This window comes from Podarcis vaucheri (assembly GCF_965113315.1).
Source record: "Podarcis vaucheri genome assembly, chromosome: 10".
NCBI lineage: Eukaryota > Metazoa > Chordata > Lepidosauria > Squamata > Lacertidae > Podarcis > Podarcis vaucheri.
In genome coordinates, this window is record NC_138748.1 from 59,808,117 (window position 1) to 59,827,425 (window position 19,309).

Here is a 19,309-nt window from a genome sequence, read left to right on the forward strand (position 1 = left end):
GGGTGTGCATGTTGAAACTAGCCTACTGTACAAAGGCAAAACCTGCCATTGTTGCCCCACCCACTTTTGCCTCTGTTCCCACCCACTACCAGCATGTGGCCCTTGGAAGGTCGCTCAGAAGAGAATGTGGCCCTTGGGTTGAAAACCTTTCTGCAACCCTTCTGTATAGACTGGCAGCTGCTACTTCTGCAGATGTTCCTGCACCTTCCTATCCACATGTTAAAGGCTTCCTCTACGTGGCTTTGACGATGACATAACACTCAAATGATGCTTGCTCGGTTTTTTTCTGGAATAAAGCTTCTTGAGTATATAAGCATTCAGGAAAGACAAACCAGGTGAGAAACTGTGGAGGTGGCAGTGGCCATGGATCATGGAAAGTTGTCTCCTACAAAGTCAAACCATTTGTTCTTCTGGTTCACTATTGTTCATCCAAGGAATGGAAAACCTATGACCCTCCAGATGTTTTCAGATTGCAGCTCCAAATAGCCTCAGCATGGGCCTCTATGTATGTGAGCGATAGATGATCTAGGATTTTACTAAGCAAGTATTTGATTCATTGACACATGAATAACCAGTCTGAAGGATAGCCCCCAATGTTTCCATTGTCCAGGTCACTGTGCATTGGAAATATGAGGAAATTTTCTTCAGCCAGTTCACCTGAGGGCTGTTGACTGGCCAGTTCATAGTTTTGGGTTCACATATTTGACATTGCCTGTCTTCAAGGCAGATGCCTTTAAAAAGCATTCATTACTGAATTCCCTCATTCCCTGAGGGCATAAAGAAACAAGCACTTCTTGCAGTCCATTATTCAAATTGCATAACCTTGGAAATCCCATCAAACGTCAGCCTGAGGGCTGCAGTTCTTTCTGGGTAACCTTCCAAGCAGCCCCCAGTGGCACAATGGGTCAGTGTGTCTTGCTGTTAACCAGAAGGTTGGGGGTTTGAACCCATCCAGGGATAGCTGTGGGTGGAATTCCTGCATTGCAGGGAGTTGGACTGCACAACCCTTGGGATCTCTTACAACTCTACAATTCTGTGACTGCTTTTTTCATGGCTTCATATATTTTGTGAGTGTTGCCAGTGTCAGCAGTGAGTTGGATGCTTTGACACAGTGTTAGTCTAGCACATTGTCTGGCAAGCCACTGAGCAGCACTCCTTGCCTTTCTCAGTGCAGGGAGCACACTTGAAGTTCACAAGAGCCTTGCACTTTGCACCAATAACAGGCTCCAAGTCTTTAATGCCAGCCTCAAACCAGTCAGGGTTCTGCTGCTCTCTTTTGTCAAAGGAGGGCATAGCTGTGTTGTGGGTTGCATTTCTCCGATAAAAATAGGGACATCTTATTCAATAATAATAATAATAATAATTGTAATAATAGTAATAGTAATAATAGTAATAGTAATAACAATAATTTAATCCCACCTATATGACTGGGTTGACCCAGCTGCTCTGGGCAACTTCCAACATATACAAAAACACAATAAATCATTAAATAATTTTCCTGTACTTTCAGGGGCTTCCTGGAATGGTACACTTTTCCAGGATCAAATCAGAAACTGGGATAGAATCTGTGAATCTGGGACTGGAAAATTTGGAGGGTCTATTGCTATAGTTCCACAACAAACAATACTATACTATCCTAACCTAACCATGTCTGCTCAGTCAGAAATAAGTCCTACTGAATTCTTACTCCTAGGACAGGGGAGTTAGGATTGCAGCCAGACTCATAAAGCTGCCCCTTTCTGATCACATCATCTAGCTGTACAGAAGGTCTGGCCTCTTTTGCAGTTTATTTAACTATGTTTGTAGTACGGCCACAGGCCTGTCTCCTGATGTGGAGAACTGAATTGAAGGTTGGTAAAATGAGAAACTCAGAGAACCCAAAATAGACAGATTTGCCAATCCCTACTGTCGTGCTCACAAAGTGGTTCCTAGGGAAATTTCATATTATCAGGTGTGCCCCAAAGCCACCTGTGTATCGAGAGTTTGGTGGCATCTAAGATGAAGGGCAGTGTTACCAGAATGGGCTCTGACACAGCCTACCAGTTCCTGGATCTCTGCCAGAAGTCCTTCAGGTACAATGAGAACTAGGGGTTTCTATCCACTTTGTCAGATACCTATTAACATCGCAAGACCAGCAGGTCCATAAATTGTGCATTGTTAGCCAACACACAGATTCTCAAAGGGACAAAAAGGGCAGTTGAATATTAGAGTATTGCAATAATAATAATAATAATAATAATAATAATAATAATAATAATACACCAACAACCATTTATTTCGGTACAACTGATGTCCTTAACAGCATTATTAGTAAACACATTATTGATCCACAATAAAGTGTTTTCCCCCCACCTGTGCTTGGAAAATGTAAACTTTCAAGTGGTGAAGTTTTTCCTTTTCTTCAAAACTGCAGCCTCTGACTAATACAACTGCCTTTAGAATTCTTCATAGCTAAATTACAATTATTATGCAAAGCCCTACAATAGACAGCTATATGGCTTGTTAAATGACTTTGCCTTCCCCCCTCCTTTCCTTTTTTTTTTTTGGCAAAGCATAATCATTTTCCTTTATTAGCTGAAGGATTTCATAATTTAAGGAAGATGAGAACCTATAAGTCACACTTTCAAATAAGGAACATGGATATTGCAAACATTAAATTCTCCCATAAAAATGTTAAGGCATCATTAAACTAGGATCAGATTAATACAATCCAGTCAACTCTGGATAGATATCGCCTGTAATAGGCTGAAACAATACCTAGTGATATAGGATGTATAAGATTTTACTACAACCAATTTATACACCTATAAAACATACAGGTATCACTCAAAGCTATCATTAACCGTGCGTGTCTTGCATTAAATCAAGTGAGTTTGATAAAGAGAAGAAGGGGAGGGGGGCAGTTCGCCCCCTTCTTACGTCTCCAATCTCTATTATCTGTCACCAAGCATCTCATTTCTAATTTGAGACAAATAAGCACTCCATTCTGGTAACAGTTGACCTGAGAACACTTGACTTATCAATCTGTTTAGATGTCTGGCGGATTTATGTGTGCATGCTAAGATCACAACTCTACCTTATTACTTTCCCACGGAGCCACTGAAAACTCAGCATGGTTCCTCTTCTAATAGAGCTAAAGGGTGGAACCAGGCATTATCTCTGCAAATGCGTATTCCTCAAACCATGATTAGACAAGGCAAGGAGCACGCAGGGCTGGGGTGCACTTTGCAGGAAGGATCACTCAGTGACAGGGAGGGAGCATGTGAGACTTCCAACCTCCACCAGTTCTGTCCTGCAAATGCATCTGGTTCCAGAGCCAGGCTAGGGAATGATGATGGTGCTGCTGATGATAAAGAAACAGGGTACATTTTCAGGGTTCAGCAGTTGGATGTGGGAAGGGTTAAGCTACCAAGGACAGGCCTCCTTTTATCTTGGCATTCAGAATACGGAGCACACCAACACCAGGCACATTCGTCAGCCTCCTATTTATTTCCTTTTTTTTCATTTGTAAGGTGTCAACCATGAAACATTTTTTTTTTTTTTGCTGAAGTTTCATAGCAATGTGGTGTGGTGGTTAAAGTGATGGCTTAGGGCCAGGGAGACCAGGGTTCAAATCTCCACTCAGCCATGAAGATCGTCAAGTGACCTTGGGCCAGTCACTGCTTCTCAGCTGAACTTTCCTCCCTGGGTTGTTAAGTTTGAGCTCCTTGGAGAAAAAGTTCGGAAATAAATGCAGTGAATGAATGAGTGAATAGATGATAGATAGATGATAGATAGATGGATGATAGATAGATAGATAGATAGATAGATAGATGATAGATAGATAGATAGATGATAGATGATAGATGATAGATAGATAGATGATAGAGATAGATAGATGATAGATGATAGATAGATAGATAGATGATAGATGATAGATAGATGATAGATAGATAGATAGATAGATAGATAGATAGATAGATAGATAGATAGAGATTACCTGCTTTTCATGCTTTGAAAGACATGGGACACCCCCCCAAAAAAAAAACATCAATGTATGCATGCAAACTTCCAATGACATGAAACCCTGCTGTTGCCACACTGCGACTCCATAATGGGGCAGAAAGTATGCCAGCCCTGGGAGCGGCATACTTGTTTTCCACTGGGATCAGTGGGAAGTCTCCCCCCCCCCTTAGAAAACCAATGGGAGAGCAAAAAGAGGGGACTCACATGCAGTGGCGTAGCGTGGGGGGTGCAGGGGGGCCGGCCGCACCGGGTGCAACATCTGGGGGTTAGGGTTAGGGGGTGCAAATCCATGGGTTAGGGGGCGCAAATCCACGGGTTAGGGGGCGCAAATTACTTGCCTTGCCCCGGGTTCTGACAACCCACGCTACGCCACTGCTCACATGTGTTTGTCTTCACACAAACACCCTTATTTCTTCTGCTGCTCTTTTGGATTGCACTGCCCATGTTCCTGTCCTCCACAGCAGGGCTAATTCTCGCATCCTTATTTACTTTCCCCAGCCATGGTGTGATGGGCAATGAACATAGAGAATGGGCGGCTTTGCATTTCAAAGGTACAAGGAATAATAGGGCCAATTTAACCTACTCATCTTGTATCTGGATTTCTTCTTGTGTTTCAATACAGTCGAACTTCTACTTACCACCGCCTCTTCTTATGGTCGCTACAAGTCATGACTGCAAACCTGGAAGTAACCGGTGGGTTTGCCGCTGTTTGCGTATGCGCAGCAGTGGTGATCACCATTCGCACATGTGCAGAAGCAGGCAGTCACCACCTGCACACAATGGCGCCTCTCCCAGCGACCCATTTTGACCTCTGGACAGACCTTCAGAACAGATTATGGTTGCAAATAGAGCTTCCACTGTATATGGATGAGCAATGCGCCTGTTGCTGTTTTTTTAAGACACACTAGATTTTTGTGTGTGCTCTAAACCAATTGAAGATCAGCCTTGAATGGCAAATATCCAGCACCTTCAAGCTGTCCACATGGCAATCAGACATTGCCAGGAAAACATTAGGTAGACTGTAGTGAAAGTATGCATTGCTCTGCTTTGATTGCAGCGCCATGTATTAAAGGAAGCCGTAATCAGCAAACCCATATGATCTCTTGGTGTAAGAGAACCTTGAACGGGGCCGGGGAGATCATCACCATTCAAAACATGAAGCCTCATTCTAGGAAAATGATGCTAGCTCAGAATGCAGAGCTGGGCTGAGGCCCAGGATCGTGGCACCAGCCATGCAGTCGAGGGAGAGAAACATCTGTCAGCAAGCTAAACTGCAGGAGATGAAAAGGCAGCCTTTGGCCCAGGAGAGCACTGCGGCGCTGAGTGAAGGAGCCAACTGAAACAGGGAAAGGGAAAAGGAATGGAGGCAGTGGGCCTGCCCAACTGTGCACCTTAAGGGGGAAGGATAACCTATTTGTGTTGAGATTTTCTGTGCGTGGATACATTCAGTTACAATTACAGCTAAGCACTGCAAAAGCACTGTTGACGGGGAAACACCTGCTTGCAGAAATGGCTGCAGATTGTATATCTGCACGCATAAACACAGGTGACATTTTAGTTCTCTAGTGGCCAACAGGGACTGAATGATGGTGGTTAGTTATATTGAAATAAATATCCGAAAGAAAAGTGCAACGGTAAAGCAACAACAGGACAGGCAGGAAATGTCAACAATTCTTTCAAAATTGTATTTCATTGTTTCATTATGTTTGCAAACAGCTTTGAGTTTTTGTGTCGATCCAGTGGCATATACATCTTGTAATATATTACACTGAGACTAAATGTGGTATGTTGGTGACCCTGCAGAAGGATAAAGAGGAACAGCGTGACATGGAACAACCACTCCTAATATCCCTTTTCTGCACCAACACCCCACCCAAGCTCAGTTATGCAAAGCCTTTGATTTCAAACAATCCAAAGACTAGGAGCAACCAAGGGTCAGTGGGGAAGAGGAGCAGACACCAGCTGGAGACTGTGAAACTAGCCAGTAGGCATCTGAGATTCTGATCACATTCCATGTGTGAAGTTCTAGAGGCCGTTTGTCCTCCATTTGGAGCCCAAAGGCCTTAAGGTTAAATACTGCATAGCACAAAGCACACAGAAGTATGTGCACATCACTAAATCTCTGCCTTAAATTGTGACTGGGACCTCCCCCCTCACTGTTCTGATCTAGTCAACAGTAGAAGGAGATGTTCTGAAGGACATTTGTGCTATGCAAACTGCAGACTGTGCAGCCCAGGACTGGTCAATGAGCAAAGACATCACAAAAGCTGTTGAGGCACCATTTCACAACATTTTGTTGCAGATCCCTTTAGTATTACTGAATGAAGCAGGTTGTTCGCCTTTTCTCAGTGAGTTTTTAAATTGAATTTTATTGAATTCCGCCCCCCCAAGCAAAAACAAATAGCTAAACAATGAAAAATAAGCCATAATAAATCAAATCTACACATTCTGTACATACATTTGGGGGTGGGGGAGTGAGGGGGAAGCAGGTGATGGTCCAGACCAAACCGTTGCCCAGACATTCAAGCAAATAAATCTGAGAAGGAGAGTATGTACAGTGGTACCTCGGGTTAAGTACTTAATTAGTTCCAGAGGTCCGTTCTTAACCTGAAATTGTTCTTAACCTGAAGCACCACTTTAGCTAATGAGGCCTCCTGCTGCCGCTGCATCGCCGGAGCACGATTTCTGTTCTCATTCTGAAGCAAAGTTCTTAACCTGAGGAACTATTTCTGGGTTAGTGGAGTCTGTAACCTGAAGCGTATGTAACCCGAGGTACCACTGTATCTGAAAACTTCCATTTCTCTTGTGTTTATGGAAGGTCACCATCCTTAGTTGCCAGATGAATCATATCTTCTGTCTATGGTACAATTGGTAGGGGCAGACCTCTTGTCCCAGTATTGAAGTGTCAGGTGCTACCCAGAGTGGCCCCAGCCAGTTTGATTGTCTCTCTGTCAAGTTCCAAAGGACCAGAACATAATTCAGGAGGACATTAACATCTATAAATCTCAAGGAGGTGACAAAAACCATATTTATATGCCTGATGACTTCTAAGCAAAAAACTTTGACTTTAGGACGATATCTTCATCATCATCATCAAACCTTTTATTGGCATCACATACAAACATCCATTGTGAATCAATACAGAATTACCCCCTTCCCAGTGTCACAGAACATTTGTCAAATGAAAAGAGGCAAAACAGTCTAACGTTACATCTCTAGGTCTCCAGGGAGATCAGACGTCTGCAATGTGTTTCTGCGACAAAAAACCAAATAAAGATATTTAGCCACTAACTTGGTAAGCTCCTGATCATTCCCCAGTAATGGAAAACGGATGACCTCCAACTCTGGTTTCCATTTGGGGATGCAGCATTGATCTAGAAACTGCTGGTGGAGATCAGCATATAGTTTACATTTTAGAATCATATGAGTAAGAGTTTCCAGCAGGTGGTCTTCACATGGGCAAATTCTTTCTGCTTCCACCATTCCCGAGAAGCTTCCCCAAAGGAGGTTTGATGGATTTGAATTAAACCTGGCCAGCAAAAATGCCCTTCTTTCGTGAGGGATAAGCAGAAATTCAAGATAATTGTGATTAGTTTCATATGCCCAAGAAAGTTGAAAGTAAAGAGGGGAGCATGTTTTCTCTGCTGCTGCTGTTAGTTCCTTGGCTCAATGGGCTAACTGACTGGGAAGGCTCTGGGAATTTTACCTACATCTCCCCGCAGGGAAATAGTGTGGTGGACTATATTCTGATTCCCACTAAAATGACGCCCTACGTGGTTGAGTTTCACATAGGTGATCCTATGCTCAGTGACCATCTCCCTCTACACTGCAAACTTGTCTTTCCATCGAGAAAGACAGAACAATTACCATATTTTTTGCTGTATAAGACTTACTTTTTCCCTCCTAAAAAGTAAGGGGAAATGTGTGTGCATCTTATGGAGCGAATGCAGGCTGCGCAGCTATCCCAGAAGCCAGAACAGCAAGAGGGATTGCTGCTTTCACTGCGCAGCGATCCCTCTTGCTGTTCTGGCTTCTGAGATTCAGAATATTTTTTTTCTTGTTTTCCTCTTCCAAAAACTAGGTGCATCTTGTGGTCTGGTGCGTCTTATAGAGCAAAAAATACGGTAATTAATCCACCCACCCCCCAGGAACTGAGACCCCAGCACACAAGGATACCAGTTAACAATATCAAGTGTTGTGTGAAGGGCATTACAATGTCAGCATTATTCAGAGCTGGGTATTTTTTTTCCTTAAAAGGTTGCTGTGGGGAGCAATAAAACCCAGCTTCTCCTCCCCCAATCAAGCAAGAAATGTATTGGCTTTATCTATTTTTCACTGCTCCTGAGAATTTGCCAAGCAACTCCGAGGAAGAGGTTTCCAAGTCAGATCTTAGGGTTCTTTCTCACCAGTTCACTCTGCCCTTTATTTATTTATAATTTAGAAACCTCCCTTAATTAAAAATAATCGGGGCAGTAAACAACAAACGTAATCCAAAAATGACCCGAAAGCCATAAAATGCAATAATAAAACAGTGTTGAAAGGCAGAATGGATTAACGCTGCATAAAAGAGTTCTCTCGCAAGTTCTTGTTTAAAGCTGTACTCCATCAATGGATGATAAAACAATTGCACTTAGGGATTATCAAAGGAGAAAGAAAATGGTGGTGAAATTCTCAGGGTTGGGGTGCAGGGTTTTTGCAGTGCTTACAACTCCCCTGAAATGACCAAGGGGTGTTTGTGAGTGTCCATCCCTTCATTCTACAATCATATGACCAGTAGTCTGCACTCTGCAGTCTTCTGGTATTCCCATACTTCAGTTAAAGCTCCCCTTTTATGTTGGGTGGGTCTTCTTCCTCACTTTCTTTAAAGCTTAATTTTATTTTTTACTTTGCTCACAAGGCTCCTCAGCATGAACCCCAGGCACTCTTATTTTGCTGAGACATCAAAATGTACATTTACGCATAGAAATTAGCATATGCAAATTTTGGAACAAATTTGTGCCCTGGGCCTGTGCTTGCAATACTCCTGAAAGGCACTGGCATATTTTATTGTAAGAAAACCAATTATTGCTGATAATATGGACTACCTGGAAGCTTTAAGTAGAAGTAAACCATACATAGTTTTAGGTAGACTTAGACTGCAGTCCTATACACGACAGTAAGCTTCATTGGACAAGGCAGGACATACTTCTGAGTAGACATACATAGGATTGTATTGCTAGATAGGTCTATATAAACAGAAACACGAATGGAGAAGAGATGTGGAAAGCTGTTAGGTTAAATACATAGAACAAGTAAATGTCAGGACGAAAGCAGACCCTAAGGATTTAGAGTTATTGCAATCTGGGATGCACTATAAATTTAAAGCTTTCACCCAAAAAAGAATGCTCTGAATTGTGGTTTGTTGTGGGTGCTGAGAATTGCTAGGAGACCCCTATTCCCCTCGCAGGGCTTCAGTTCCCAGAGTTTATTGAAAAGAGAGATTGGCTGTTAAACTACTCTGAAAATTGTAGATCTGTGAGGAGGAGTAGGGGTCTCCTAACAACTCTCAGCACCCTTAGTAAACCACAGTCCCCATGATTCTCTGGGGGAAACTATGGCTATTTAAAGTGGTATGATATAGTTTTTTTATATATAGTGCAGATGGGGGCTTAGTCTCCACACAATGTATCCTTCTCAGCCTTGTTGACACATTGATCCTGGTCCTAGGACTCAGCTAGATTGGTAAAGAAAAAGCATTTTGTAGGCGTTTTACATGTAATATAACACTGTGACACCAGTTGGCACTGTGGAGTTCCATTTTTGCCATCACGATTTCTCATTATAAAGGTTACAACACATTTTTCTGAAGCATTTCTTTGATGTGTCTGGATCCAGCCCAAGTCCAGCTCAATGTCATTTTCTGGTGTTAGCTTAGGTCCCATTGCTTTCAATTGGACTCAGTGTTGACTAACATCAGCTGGGTCAAGAAAGCCTTGCTGCCTACCCATTGGCTGTAGCAGCAAAAAAAATGCATGTCTGGATCTGCCATCATATTTTAATCACTGCAGGCAGAACTTTTGTGTTATGTGTCAACTGAAATACAACTCTTTTCAGCGGGGACAGGTCACATGTCCCTATGAGAGTCAACCATCCATCAGACCTTAAGCAATGTGTGAATAATTCAATATTGCTCTATGACCTCCTTTCAAATGAAGCTCTTTAGAAATGAAATTCACTGGAGTAAAATCTCCATGCAGACTAGGTCTTCTTTTGTGTGCATCTTCTTCCTGCCCTGATCACGGCTGGAGGACTTTCCTTTAAACAGACTTCCTCCTCTTCCCAAACATGTTGTTGATCAGTTTGGCCATAGATTTTGACCCGCTAGGCCGCCTTTTCTCCTTCCCCTTAGCGTTTGAGGTGACGTTCTTCAGGACTTTGGTGAACATGGCTGCCACTTCCTGACAATGTTCTGCCGCAGACAGTTCGCAGAATTGGCATTTGTAGTCCAGGGCCAACTTTTGCCCTTCCTCCCAGCCAACTTCACGCATATGGCACAAATCTTGCTTGTTCCCAACTAAAATGACAGTGGAGTCTGCAGCCCTGAGGGAGAGTTGAGGAGAGGAAAAACTCATAAAACACAATTTGTTGATCATTTTATTCTGATGCTGCTTATTATTGTTTATTTATTATTGCAGTTATATTCCCTCTGTTCTCCAAGGAGCTAAAGGTGGCATTAGGCTGAGACTTTGACTGACCCAGTGAGTTTCATGACTGAGGAGGGATTTGAACCCTGGAATCCCGGGTCCTAGTCCAACACTAACCACTAAACCACAACGGCTTTCTATGTTACATAGGGTAGCCCTGCGTCCTGTTTTACAGATCCTCTATCATGTGTCATTATTAATTATTATTATTACAGTGGTACCTCTGTTATGAACTTAATTCGTTCTGGAGGTCCATTCTTAACCTGAAACCGTTCTTTACCTGAGGTACCACTTTAGCTAATGGGGCCTCCCACTGCCACTGGTGCGTGATTTCTGTTCTCATCCTGAGGTAAAGTTCTTAACCTGAGGTACTACTTCCGGGTTAGCGGAGTCTGTAACCCAAAGTGTTTGTAACCCAAGGTACCACTGTATTAATTTCTAAATGTGTTTATAAGCTAGCAGATGCAACTCTGTATGTCCTTCCTTTGATGATGTGTTTCCTCCATTTTTGGAATGTGTAAGTAGTCATTATGCTGCGTAGAAGTACTGCCTTTAGCTTATTTACACAGACCAGACAATTTGGTGGTGTTTTTACCAATACAATTTTAAGCTCCACTGATAATGGTTTTGCAAGGCGGCACCTAAATCTTAAGAAACAAATGAAGAACATGGTTCAGCTCATGTTTTGCATGCTGAATGTAAGAGATTAGGGCCTTACCTGCACTGCAAACCTATATCAGAAATATCCTGCTTGAACTGACATGGCTTCACTTAAAAGAATCTTAGGAACTGTGGTTTGGCGAAATGCTTTAGATTTCTCCATTGTGATTCTTCTCCCACCCTCATGTAACTCCATTTCCCAGGGCTTCTTGGGAAAAAGGAATGACTCTTAAGCCAGCAAAACCCTGGATGCATTCAGACATGGAGATTATTGCATTAGTTCCCCTGGTTATACTGTTAGGACTACTGTCCTGGTGTCTAACCATCATTTTACAGTGTGTCACCTGTTGCATTATGGAACTGGCTTGATATACCCTCATGTCATGCTAAATGTCATTCATACCCAGTGGCCATGGTATGACACAACAGCAGACATCATGGGACATGTCTCCACTCTTCGGGTGCCTGCATGCTTCTGTTCCCACTGTGAAAACTATGGGAAAGTCCTATATGCCGGAACGGCACCACAAATTTCGTTGCTTGGGTGGCAGTGGTGTGGTCCACAAAAACAACAGGGAGATTACAGTGTAAAACGCCCGTGATTTTCCAGGTTAACAGCGTCGCAAGCAGATATTTTTTGGAAGTCATTAACCTGAAAATGAGCACGAGATTTCTACCAGATTTGCAGAAGCGGCTCTTATGTCATGCGAAAGATTACATAAAGTGTGAAAAGGATGGGGATAAGGGAATCGTAGATTTGGAGTTTGAAGGGACCATGAGGATCATACAGTCCAACTTCCTGCAGTGCAGGAATATCCTGCCCAATGTGGGGCTCAAACCCGTGACCCTAAGAATAAAGGGCTGTCTGAATGCAGCCCCTGTAGTACAGATATGTTCAACAGGATGGGAACTATAAGAACAATCAACAATCCTAGCTCCAGCCATTGATGGACTTACCTTTTGCAGCCCGACATGTGGCACTCTCGTATCCGGTACAGCAAGGCTTTCGCAAAGGCAAAGGAGGCTCTGTCACTGATTGCGTACACGACCACAAACCCATCTGCCCAGTGGAGCTCATCGGTGAGAGACAACTTCCCCCGTCGAGGCTGGAAGGTAACAGACCCATCGCATGAGAGGTTGCATCAGCATAGCATACCATAGAAGAAGAGAAGAAGAGTTTGGATTTGATATCCCGCTTTATCACTACCCGAAGGAGTCTCAAAGTGGCTAACATTCTCCTTTCCCTTCCTCCCCCACAACAAACACTCTGTGAGGTGAGTGGAGCTGAGAGACTTCAAAAAAGTGTGACTAGCCCAAGGTCACCCAGCAGCTGCATGTGGAGGAGCGGGGACGCGAACCCGGTTCACCAGATTACGAGTCTACCGCTCTTAACCACTGCACCACACTGGCTCTCATAGAGCACCTTAATGACTGCTAGTGTTGAATTTTAGATACTTTGCCCTGGAAACTCTCACCTTTAAAAATAACCTATGAAAGCTACTCCTAGTGAAGTATGAGAAGCTGAGGTAAGCAGAACAAAGGGGGATACTGGGAGTGGCCACCGAGACCACATAACACTGGTCCTGAAGGACCAGCATTGGCTCCAAGTATGTTTCTGAGCCAAATTCAAAGTGTTGGTGCTGACCTTTAAAGCCCTCAATGGCCTCAGCCCAGTATACCTGAAGGAGTGTCTCTACCCCCATCGTTCAGCCGGACACTGAGGTCCAGCTCCGAGGACCTTCTGGCGGTTCCCTCACTATGAGAATTGAGGTTACAGGGAACCAGGGAGAGGACCTTCTCAGTAGTGGCGTCCGCCCTGTGGAACGCTCTCCCGTCAGATGTCAAGGAAATAAACAACTATCTGACTTTTAAAAGACATCTGAAGGCAACCCTGTTTAGGGAAGTTTTTAATGTCTTATCATGTTTTTAATATTCTCTTGAGAGCCACCCAGAGTGGCTGAGGAAACCCAGCCAAATGGACGGGGTATAAATAATAAATTCTTCTTCTTATTATTATTATTAGCATGTAAATATATATAAAATCATAATAACTGCTTTGTTGGGCCAGACCAACTATCCATGTAAGTTCACATGAACCTTTGGTGCACACACCTATATGGTGTCAATTTACAGCCCAAGATTCTGTCTATAACAGGAGCAAACCAGCCCCCTGGGCTTTCCCCTGTTATTTGGTGTTCAGAAATATCACAACTAACTGGAACCTAAGTGGAACAGCCATTGAAAGCACCATCCTCCAAAAATCAGCTTAATTCCTTTTTATAAACAGCATGTGAACTTATTGCCATTGCAACATCACGTGGCAGTGAATTGCATAAGCAGATTATGGGCTATGGGATGCAAATGTGGATGCATACATTAAAGAATTATTTGATCCCAGCCATTGGTTTCCACCAACACCAACCCAACCCTCTCAATTATTTGTATCCCAGAAAGGAGCGCACAACCACAAACCACGTTTGGACCACTTTTTGGATCAAAATGGATTGACACCGAAGACATGAATTTTAATTAGGGGTTCAGTTTAGACCCATGGATCTCGCAGCCCACTCTCCTGCACTTTATTTCCCAACATTACTTAAAAGACCTTCAGAGTGATGTGACGTGATGCAACATCAGAGCATGCTGTCGGCAGTGTTCTTTAACTTACTTGTGAACAAGGATCATATATTTCCAGGTTGATCGGCTTTCCTTCCAGACAAACGTGCTTTGTATAGATGCACTCTGTGAGACAAGAGAAGGAGGACACACATGATCATGAGTGTAAAAAACCACCCAAAAATAGATTTTCCACTGCTCATGTAAAAAAACCCCAGGATTCACATCCCTACTCATGGAGCGACCTTAGGCCAATCACATTCTTTCAGCCTAACCTAGTTGTTGTGAGGATAAGATGGTGGGCAAGACAACCATTTATGCCACATTGAGTTCCTCAGGAAAAAGGTTGGCTATAAATGTCATTCATTCATTCATTCATTCATTAATAAATAAAGTGGTATGAGTCAGCCTAGATAGCTCAGTTGGTTAAAGTGTGGATCTGATAATGTCAAGGTTGCAGGTTTCATTCCCTACTCCTGTGTTGCAGGTGGTTGGACTCAATGATCCTCAGGGTCCCTTCCAATTCTACAATTCTGTGATTCTGCTTTCAATGCATAATGCAGATGGGACCTAAGAGGCAAAGTAGATACAGATTTTCCAAGTTAGTGGAGGCTTACCAGAGTCAGAAGCATATTCTCCAATGAAGCGTCTGGTCAGAAAGCGTACTGTAAGGGCTACAATGAGAGAACAAAATGTGACATGAGAAATGATCTTCAGCCTGTTGGACAAAACCAAGACATTTTGCTGCCTGAGGCAGGACAGCAAAGTGCACAGTACCCACAAAATTGGCACTGAGACAGAAATTCCACAAGCATCTATTTCTGGAAATATAAATACAATAATAAATTATTTGCTTCTCATTTGTGACATATGTAGTTACCAGCAACAGACACTTCATTCTGGCCCAAAGTAGGGCCCGCCATGATGACACAAAAGTGTGGGCTGGCATTGATGACAACTAGGTTACGTGGACTTGTGTGCATCTGCTGGACAGGCACTGCAATAAATCCCCATCTCCCTAAACCTCACGGATGGAGAAAGTTGGCTGCAACTAACAATTGCCTTTGTTTTCAATGAGACTTAGTTTTGCTGGAGCCTGGCCACAGAATGTACTGACACTTTCCTGGGAAAGGAGACAAAAGCAAGATGCTCCAGGCAGTTAATTGGTCCCTAGTGCTGAAGAGACCAACAATGGATCCCTGGAGAGGAAGGACTTGGTGCAGAAGAGGAAAGAATGGAGAGGCACTTTTTAGCACTCATTTATGAACGCCATTCAAGTCTGTCTTTTCTCCCTTGGTGGAATTCAAGATGGTTTAAGATGGAGAGCCCACTGAATCTCTCATCCAGGCCCTCTTCGGACTGTGATCTGCTTTCACTTCCACAAGTGTTGCATCACTTGCCTTCAGACAATGTCCTGGGCACCTGCACACCCCCTGGGGCTTGTATTTCAAGTTTCAGTGTTAAACTGAAACAGTAGAAGTGGGCAGTGTGGTGGAATGGGAGACCAAAAAGCTCAAATGGCTGCTTAGCCATCAAGCTCAACAATGACCCTGGGCTCGTCACCATCTTCTGGCCCAACTTATTTCACAGGGATGTCATGCCCCTCTGAGCTCCTTGGAAGAAATGTTAAGAGAGAAATGGGACAAATAAAGAAGACTAGTCTTGCTAGTCAGCTGCACTGCAGAAATACCCTTGTGGCACATCTATCCTATGTCAGCAATCAGAAAATCAGATCTACTCCTCAAGCTAGAAGCACACTCAGCTCTGCCACCGATCATCTGGGACAATGCAGGACTCGGGTCTGCACAAAATAATTTGGTACAATAACAGGACTCAAAGAATTGCAGAGTTGGAAGGGATACACTAGGGTCATCTAGCGTAACCTCCTGTGATGCAGGAATGACAGTTACAGACCCTGGCAGGTGGCTGTCCAACTTCTGTTGGAAAACCTCCAATAAAGGAGAGTTCACCACCTTCCAAGGTAGTCTGTCCCATTGTCAAGTCAGAAAGTTCTTCCTAATGTTTAGCCAGAATCTCCTTTCTTGTAACTTAAATCTATTGGTTTGGGTCCTAGTCTCTGGAGCAACAGCAAGCAAGCTTGCTGCATCTTCCATGTGACACATCCCTTCAGATAGCTGAAAATGGCTACCCTATCGTCTCATCATGTCTGCACAAAACAAGCTGGCAACATCAGCAATGGGGTTTCTCATGCCAAATTAGGATGATGATGTTGATGATAATTCTCCCACACTTTTAATTAATGGCTCTACACTGGAGAGGTGCCACTGGGTGAATCCCAAATGCATCCTTAAGGAACCCCTGGAGCAATATTTGGGCTATTGCGAGTGAATAGCTTACAGATCTTAGTGCAAATCTGGATTTATAGACTCTAGAGTTAGTTTTGGAGAACATTGCCAATGGCATAGTTTTGGAAATTATTGGTCGGGAGAGGTGAGATATCAGAATGTCACATTTGGAAATTTGATGCACTGAGATGCCTGTGCATGTTAACTCTGAAGTTAAGTCTGTTTTAGATCAAATAGGCTCAAGTAAATATTCCTAAACTGACAGCATTAGAGAGTTTGTGCTTCTAAAAAAAAGGAGAAAGAAAATGTACCATTCAAAAAGTTGAACTTCCAATTTCAATTTTGCACTTTCAGATTCAGCTATTGGAATTTTCAGCTGTTTCAAACACTGCTTTGCAAAATGAAATTTCAAATTGAAGACATCCCAGAATTCTGGACACACTCCCCCTCCTCATATGGGCTAAAGTGGTGAACTTTTATTCAACCAGTTCTCCTCCTGTGCCTGAAGAATGACATTTAGAACTTAAGCAGCCAACACTTTTCTAGGTACTGAAGATATACACTGGCAGAAGTTTCACTGATCTATACAAAAGTGATGTTAAAGGCATAGCAGCAAGGTCTTGGCAGGAAAATGGCAACCATAAGTAGGTACTTTGAAAGAAGGGTATTTTTAATTTTTTAAAACATATAACATAAATAAATACAGATACTTTCTAGATACATATGTCAAAATGCTGTTAACAGGACAGAAGCAGGGCCTGTGAAATGTTGGCAATTTGGATGAGGTATATGGAAATAATTTTTTTTCTTGCACAAAATAAATAAAGACAGCTCTTGGACACATATCACTTGATCGTATTTCAAAAGAATGGGAAACAAAATCTCTCTCTCTCACTCCCTCTCTCTCACACACACATATGCATCTCATCCTATAAACTTCGTGTAAACTTCAGATTATATCACAAACACACCAAGCATTCCCTCACCCCAGCCAAAAAAGCGTGGGGGGGGGGCGGAGAGAGAGACAGGGAGAACTCCAGTAGTTTTTTTTAAGTTACCCCAAAGTGCCTGTAGACCGATATACAACAGCAATTTAGGTAGCTAGAAAAGGGAGGTCAAACAGAAGGGAGCCTTACCAGATTTGCCTGTTCCTTCGCTGCCCAAAACTGCTACTTTCATTTCATTCATTCTTGAAAAAGCAACCCCGGCTGATTTTATTCAGGCACTTAAAGCGATCCGAACCGCAAACTTCCAGGCAGGGCAGATGCGCTCGCGGGGCCCCTCGTCTTTACGCACTTCGCCTACTTCCCTAGAGAGCAATTTGGAGCTGTTTGACCGCTGCCTGCAACTTCTTCTATTTAGCCTCCCGGGCTGAGGACGTCAAGGGAGGGCGAACTGGGAGCATAATAAGGCATTGCAGTTCAAGAACCCGCCCACCCTTAGATGCCTGCGTTTTTCGTTTGTGTGTGTGTGTCTGTTTGGCAAGGAAAGGAACTGAGACATCTCTCCCATCTCCGTCCAAGCCTGTGATCACTCTCTCCTCTTTGCAACGGTATGAAACAGGCACAAAGCAAACAAGAACCTGCTCTGGTCAGTTTCCTCCCTGCCTGTTAAGAGGCGAGATGGATATTTCCTCAAATGACATAGGGAGAACAAAGTGAAATTGAGTTTCATCCTGTGAAATTGACCTCCTTAATTTTTGAACGTCCTCTGAACTGGTGATTTCATTGTTTTAACTGGGTTGTTGTTGTTGTTGTTTTTAAAAAACTATTTTAAATCTTTTTGTTTTGTTTTATAAAATTTATAGTGTGCTTGATTGTAAAAATAAAAATATAATAAAAACCCTCAAAGTGGTTTATAAATAAGGACAAAAGTGTAAAATCATTGCTAGAAAGAATTAACAACAATAATTTAAAACAGACAACAAATAAAAATTCACAAGCTAAAGTCAGATTAAAGCACATCTCAACATTCTACATAACTGGGTAGGCTTCTTTGAACAAAAGTGTTTTTATCAGGCGCTGAAAAAAGTACAGTGAAGCTGCCTGCCTAATATCATGGTTGCTTTATTGTATATTTTTGTAAAGGATGTTTTAATGTTATTGCATATTTTAATTATGTATTGATTTTATAGTTGTAAAGTACTTAGAAGGCATTTTGGAATATACATGGCATAATAATTAATCATATTATTAATAATTATAATTAATCAATTATAATTATAATAACTTGCCCATCATGTTATTTCCAGAGTTTCCCCTGCAAAAGCAACACTGTGCTTCCCTCCCTGGAGTTAGGAGAAGGAAGGGCAAATTCATAGAAGATGGGGTCTCCCAGTGGCTATTGATGGTTATATAGAACCTTTAGAGGCAGTATATCATTGAATTCCAGTTTGGGGATGGGTTTGGGAACAGCACAGTGTGGCTATTGCAGTCACGCTCTCCTCATAAACTTCCCAGGGGCAGCTGGTTGGCCTCTGTGAGAAAGAGGGTGTTAGATTAGCAGCAGAACAAGCCACTATCTTCAATGGGGCTTACTTCCTAGTAACAACACAGTCCAATATAAGTCTTCTGAGAAGTCCCACTGAGTGCAATAGAACACAAGGGTATTAGTTCAAGCTAGGAAACAGGGAGTAGTGATTTACTAGTCTGGTATGCAAGTTGGGCTTTTTTCCCATTACAAAAATAGAAAGATGTGTTTTACTCCCATTTCTGTAAGTTTTATTGTGTTGCACTGGGGTAAGGAAAATCATCTATAGGGCACGTTCGAATGTCTCTGGGGCCAGACAAAATAGGTGCAAAAGTGAGTACAGAAGTGGAAATACTTGCCACAGTAGCTCAGTAGTAGAGCACATTGTTTGCATTAAGAAATTGCCAAATTCAATCCCTGACACCTCCAAGTAGGGCAGGGAGAACCTTCCTTCCTAAACCCCCGAAGAGCCACTGATGGTAGACAATACCCAGGTAGATAGACTCAAGATCCGACTTGGTATATGCCAGATGCTGTTGTTCCTGTGGATACTAGTTGCTGAGGAACAAG

The 19,309-nt window shown here is 42.7% G+C and overlaps 1 protein-coding gene across 1 annotated transcript; it reads right to left on the reverse strand.

Moving 5' to 3' along the window:
* Positions 1-7,085: 7,085 nt before the first annotated feature.
* RERGL (RERG like) lies at positions 7,086-17,756 on the reverse strand. Its single transcript, XM_082240880.1, has 5 exons — positions 17,407-17,756; positions 14,582-14,638; positions 14,017-14,090; positions 12,306-12,454; positions 7,086-10,584 (listed from the first exon to the last, which is right to left on the reverse strand). The coding sequence occupies exons 1-5, from the start codon at positions 17,456-17,458 to the stop codon at positions 10,302-10,304; spliced, it is 615 nt and encodes a 204-aa protein (XP_082097006.1). The 5' UTR covers positions 17,459-17,756; the 3' UTR covers positions 7,086-10,301.
* Positions 17,757-19,309: the final 1,553 nt, after the last annotated feature.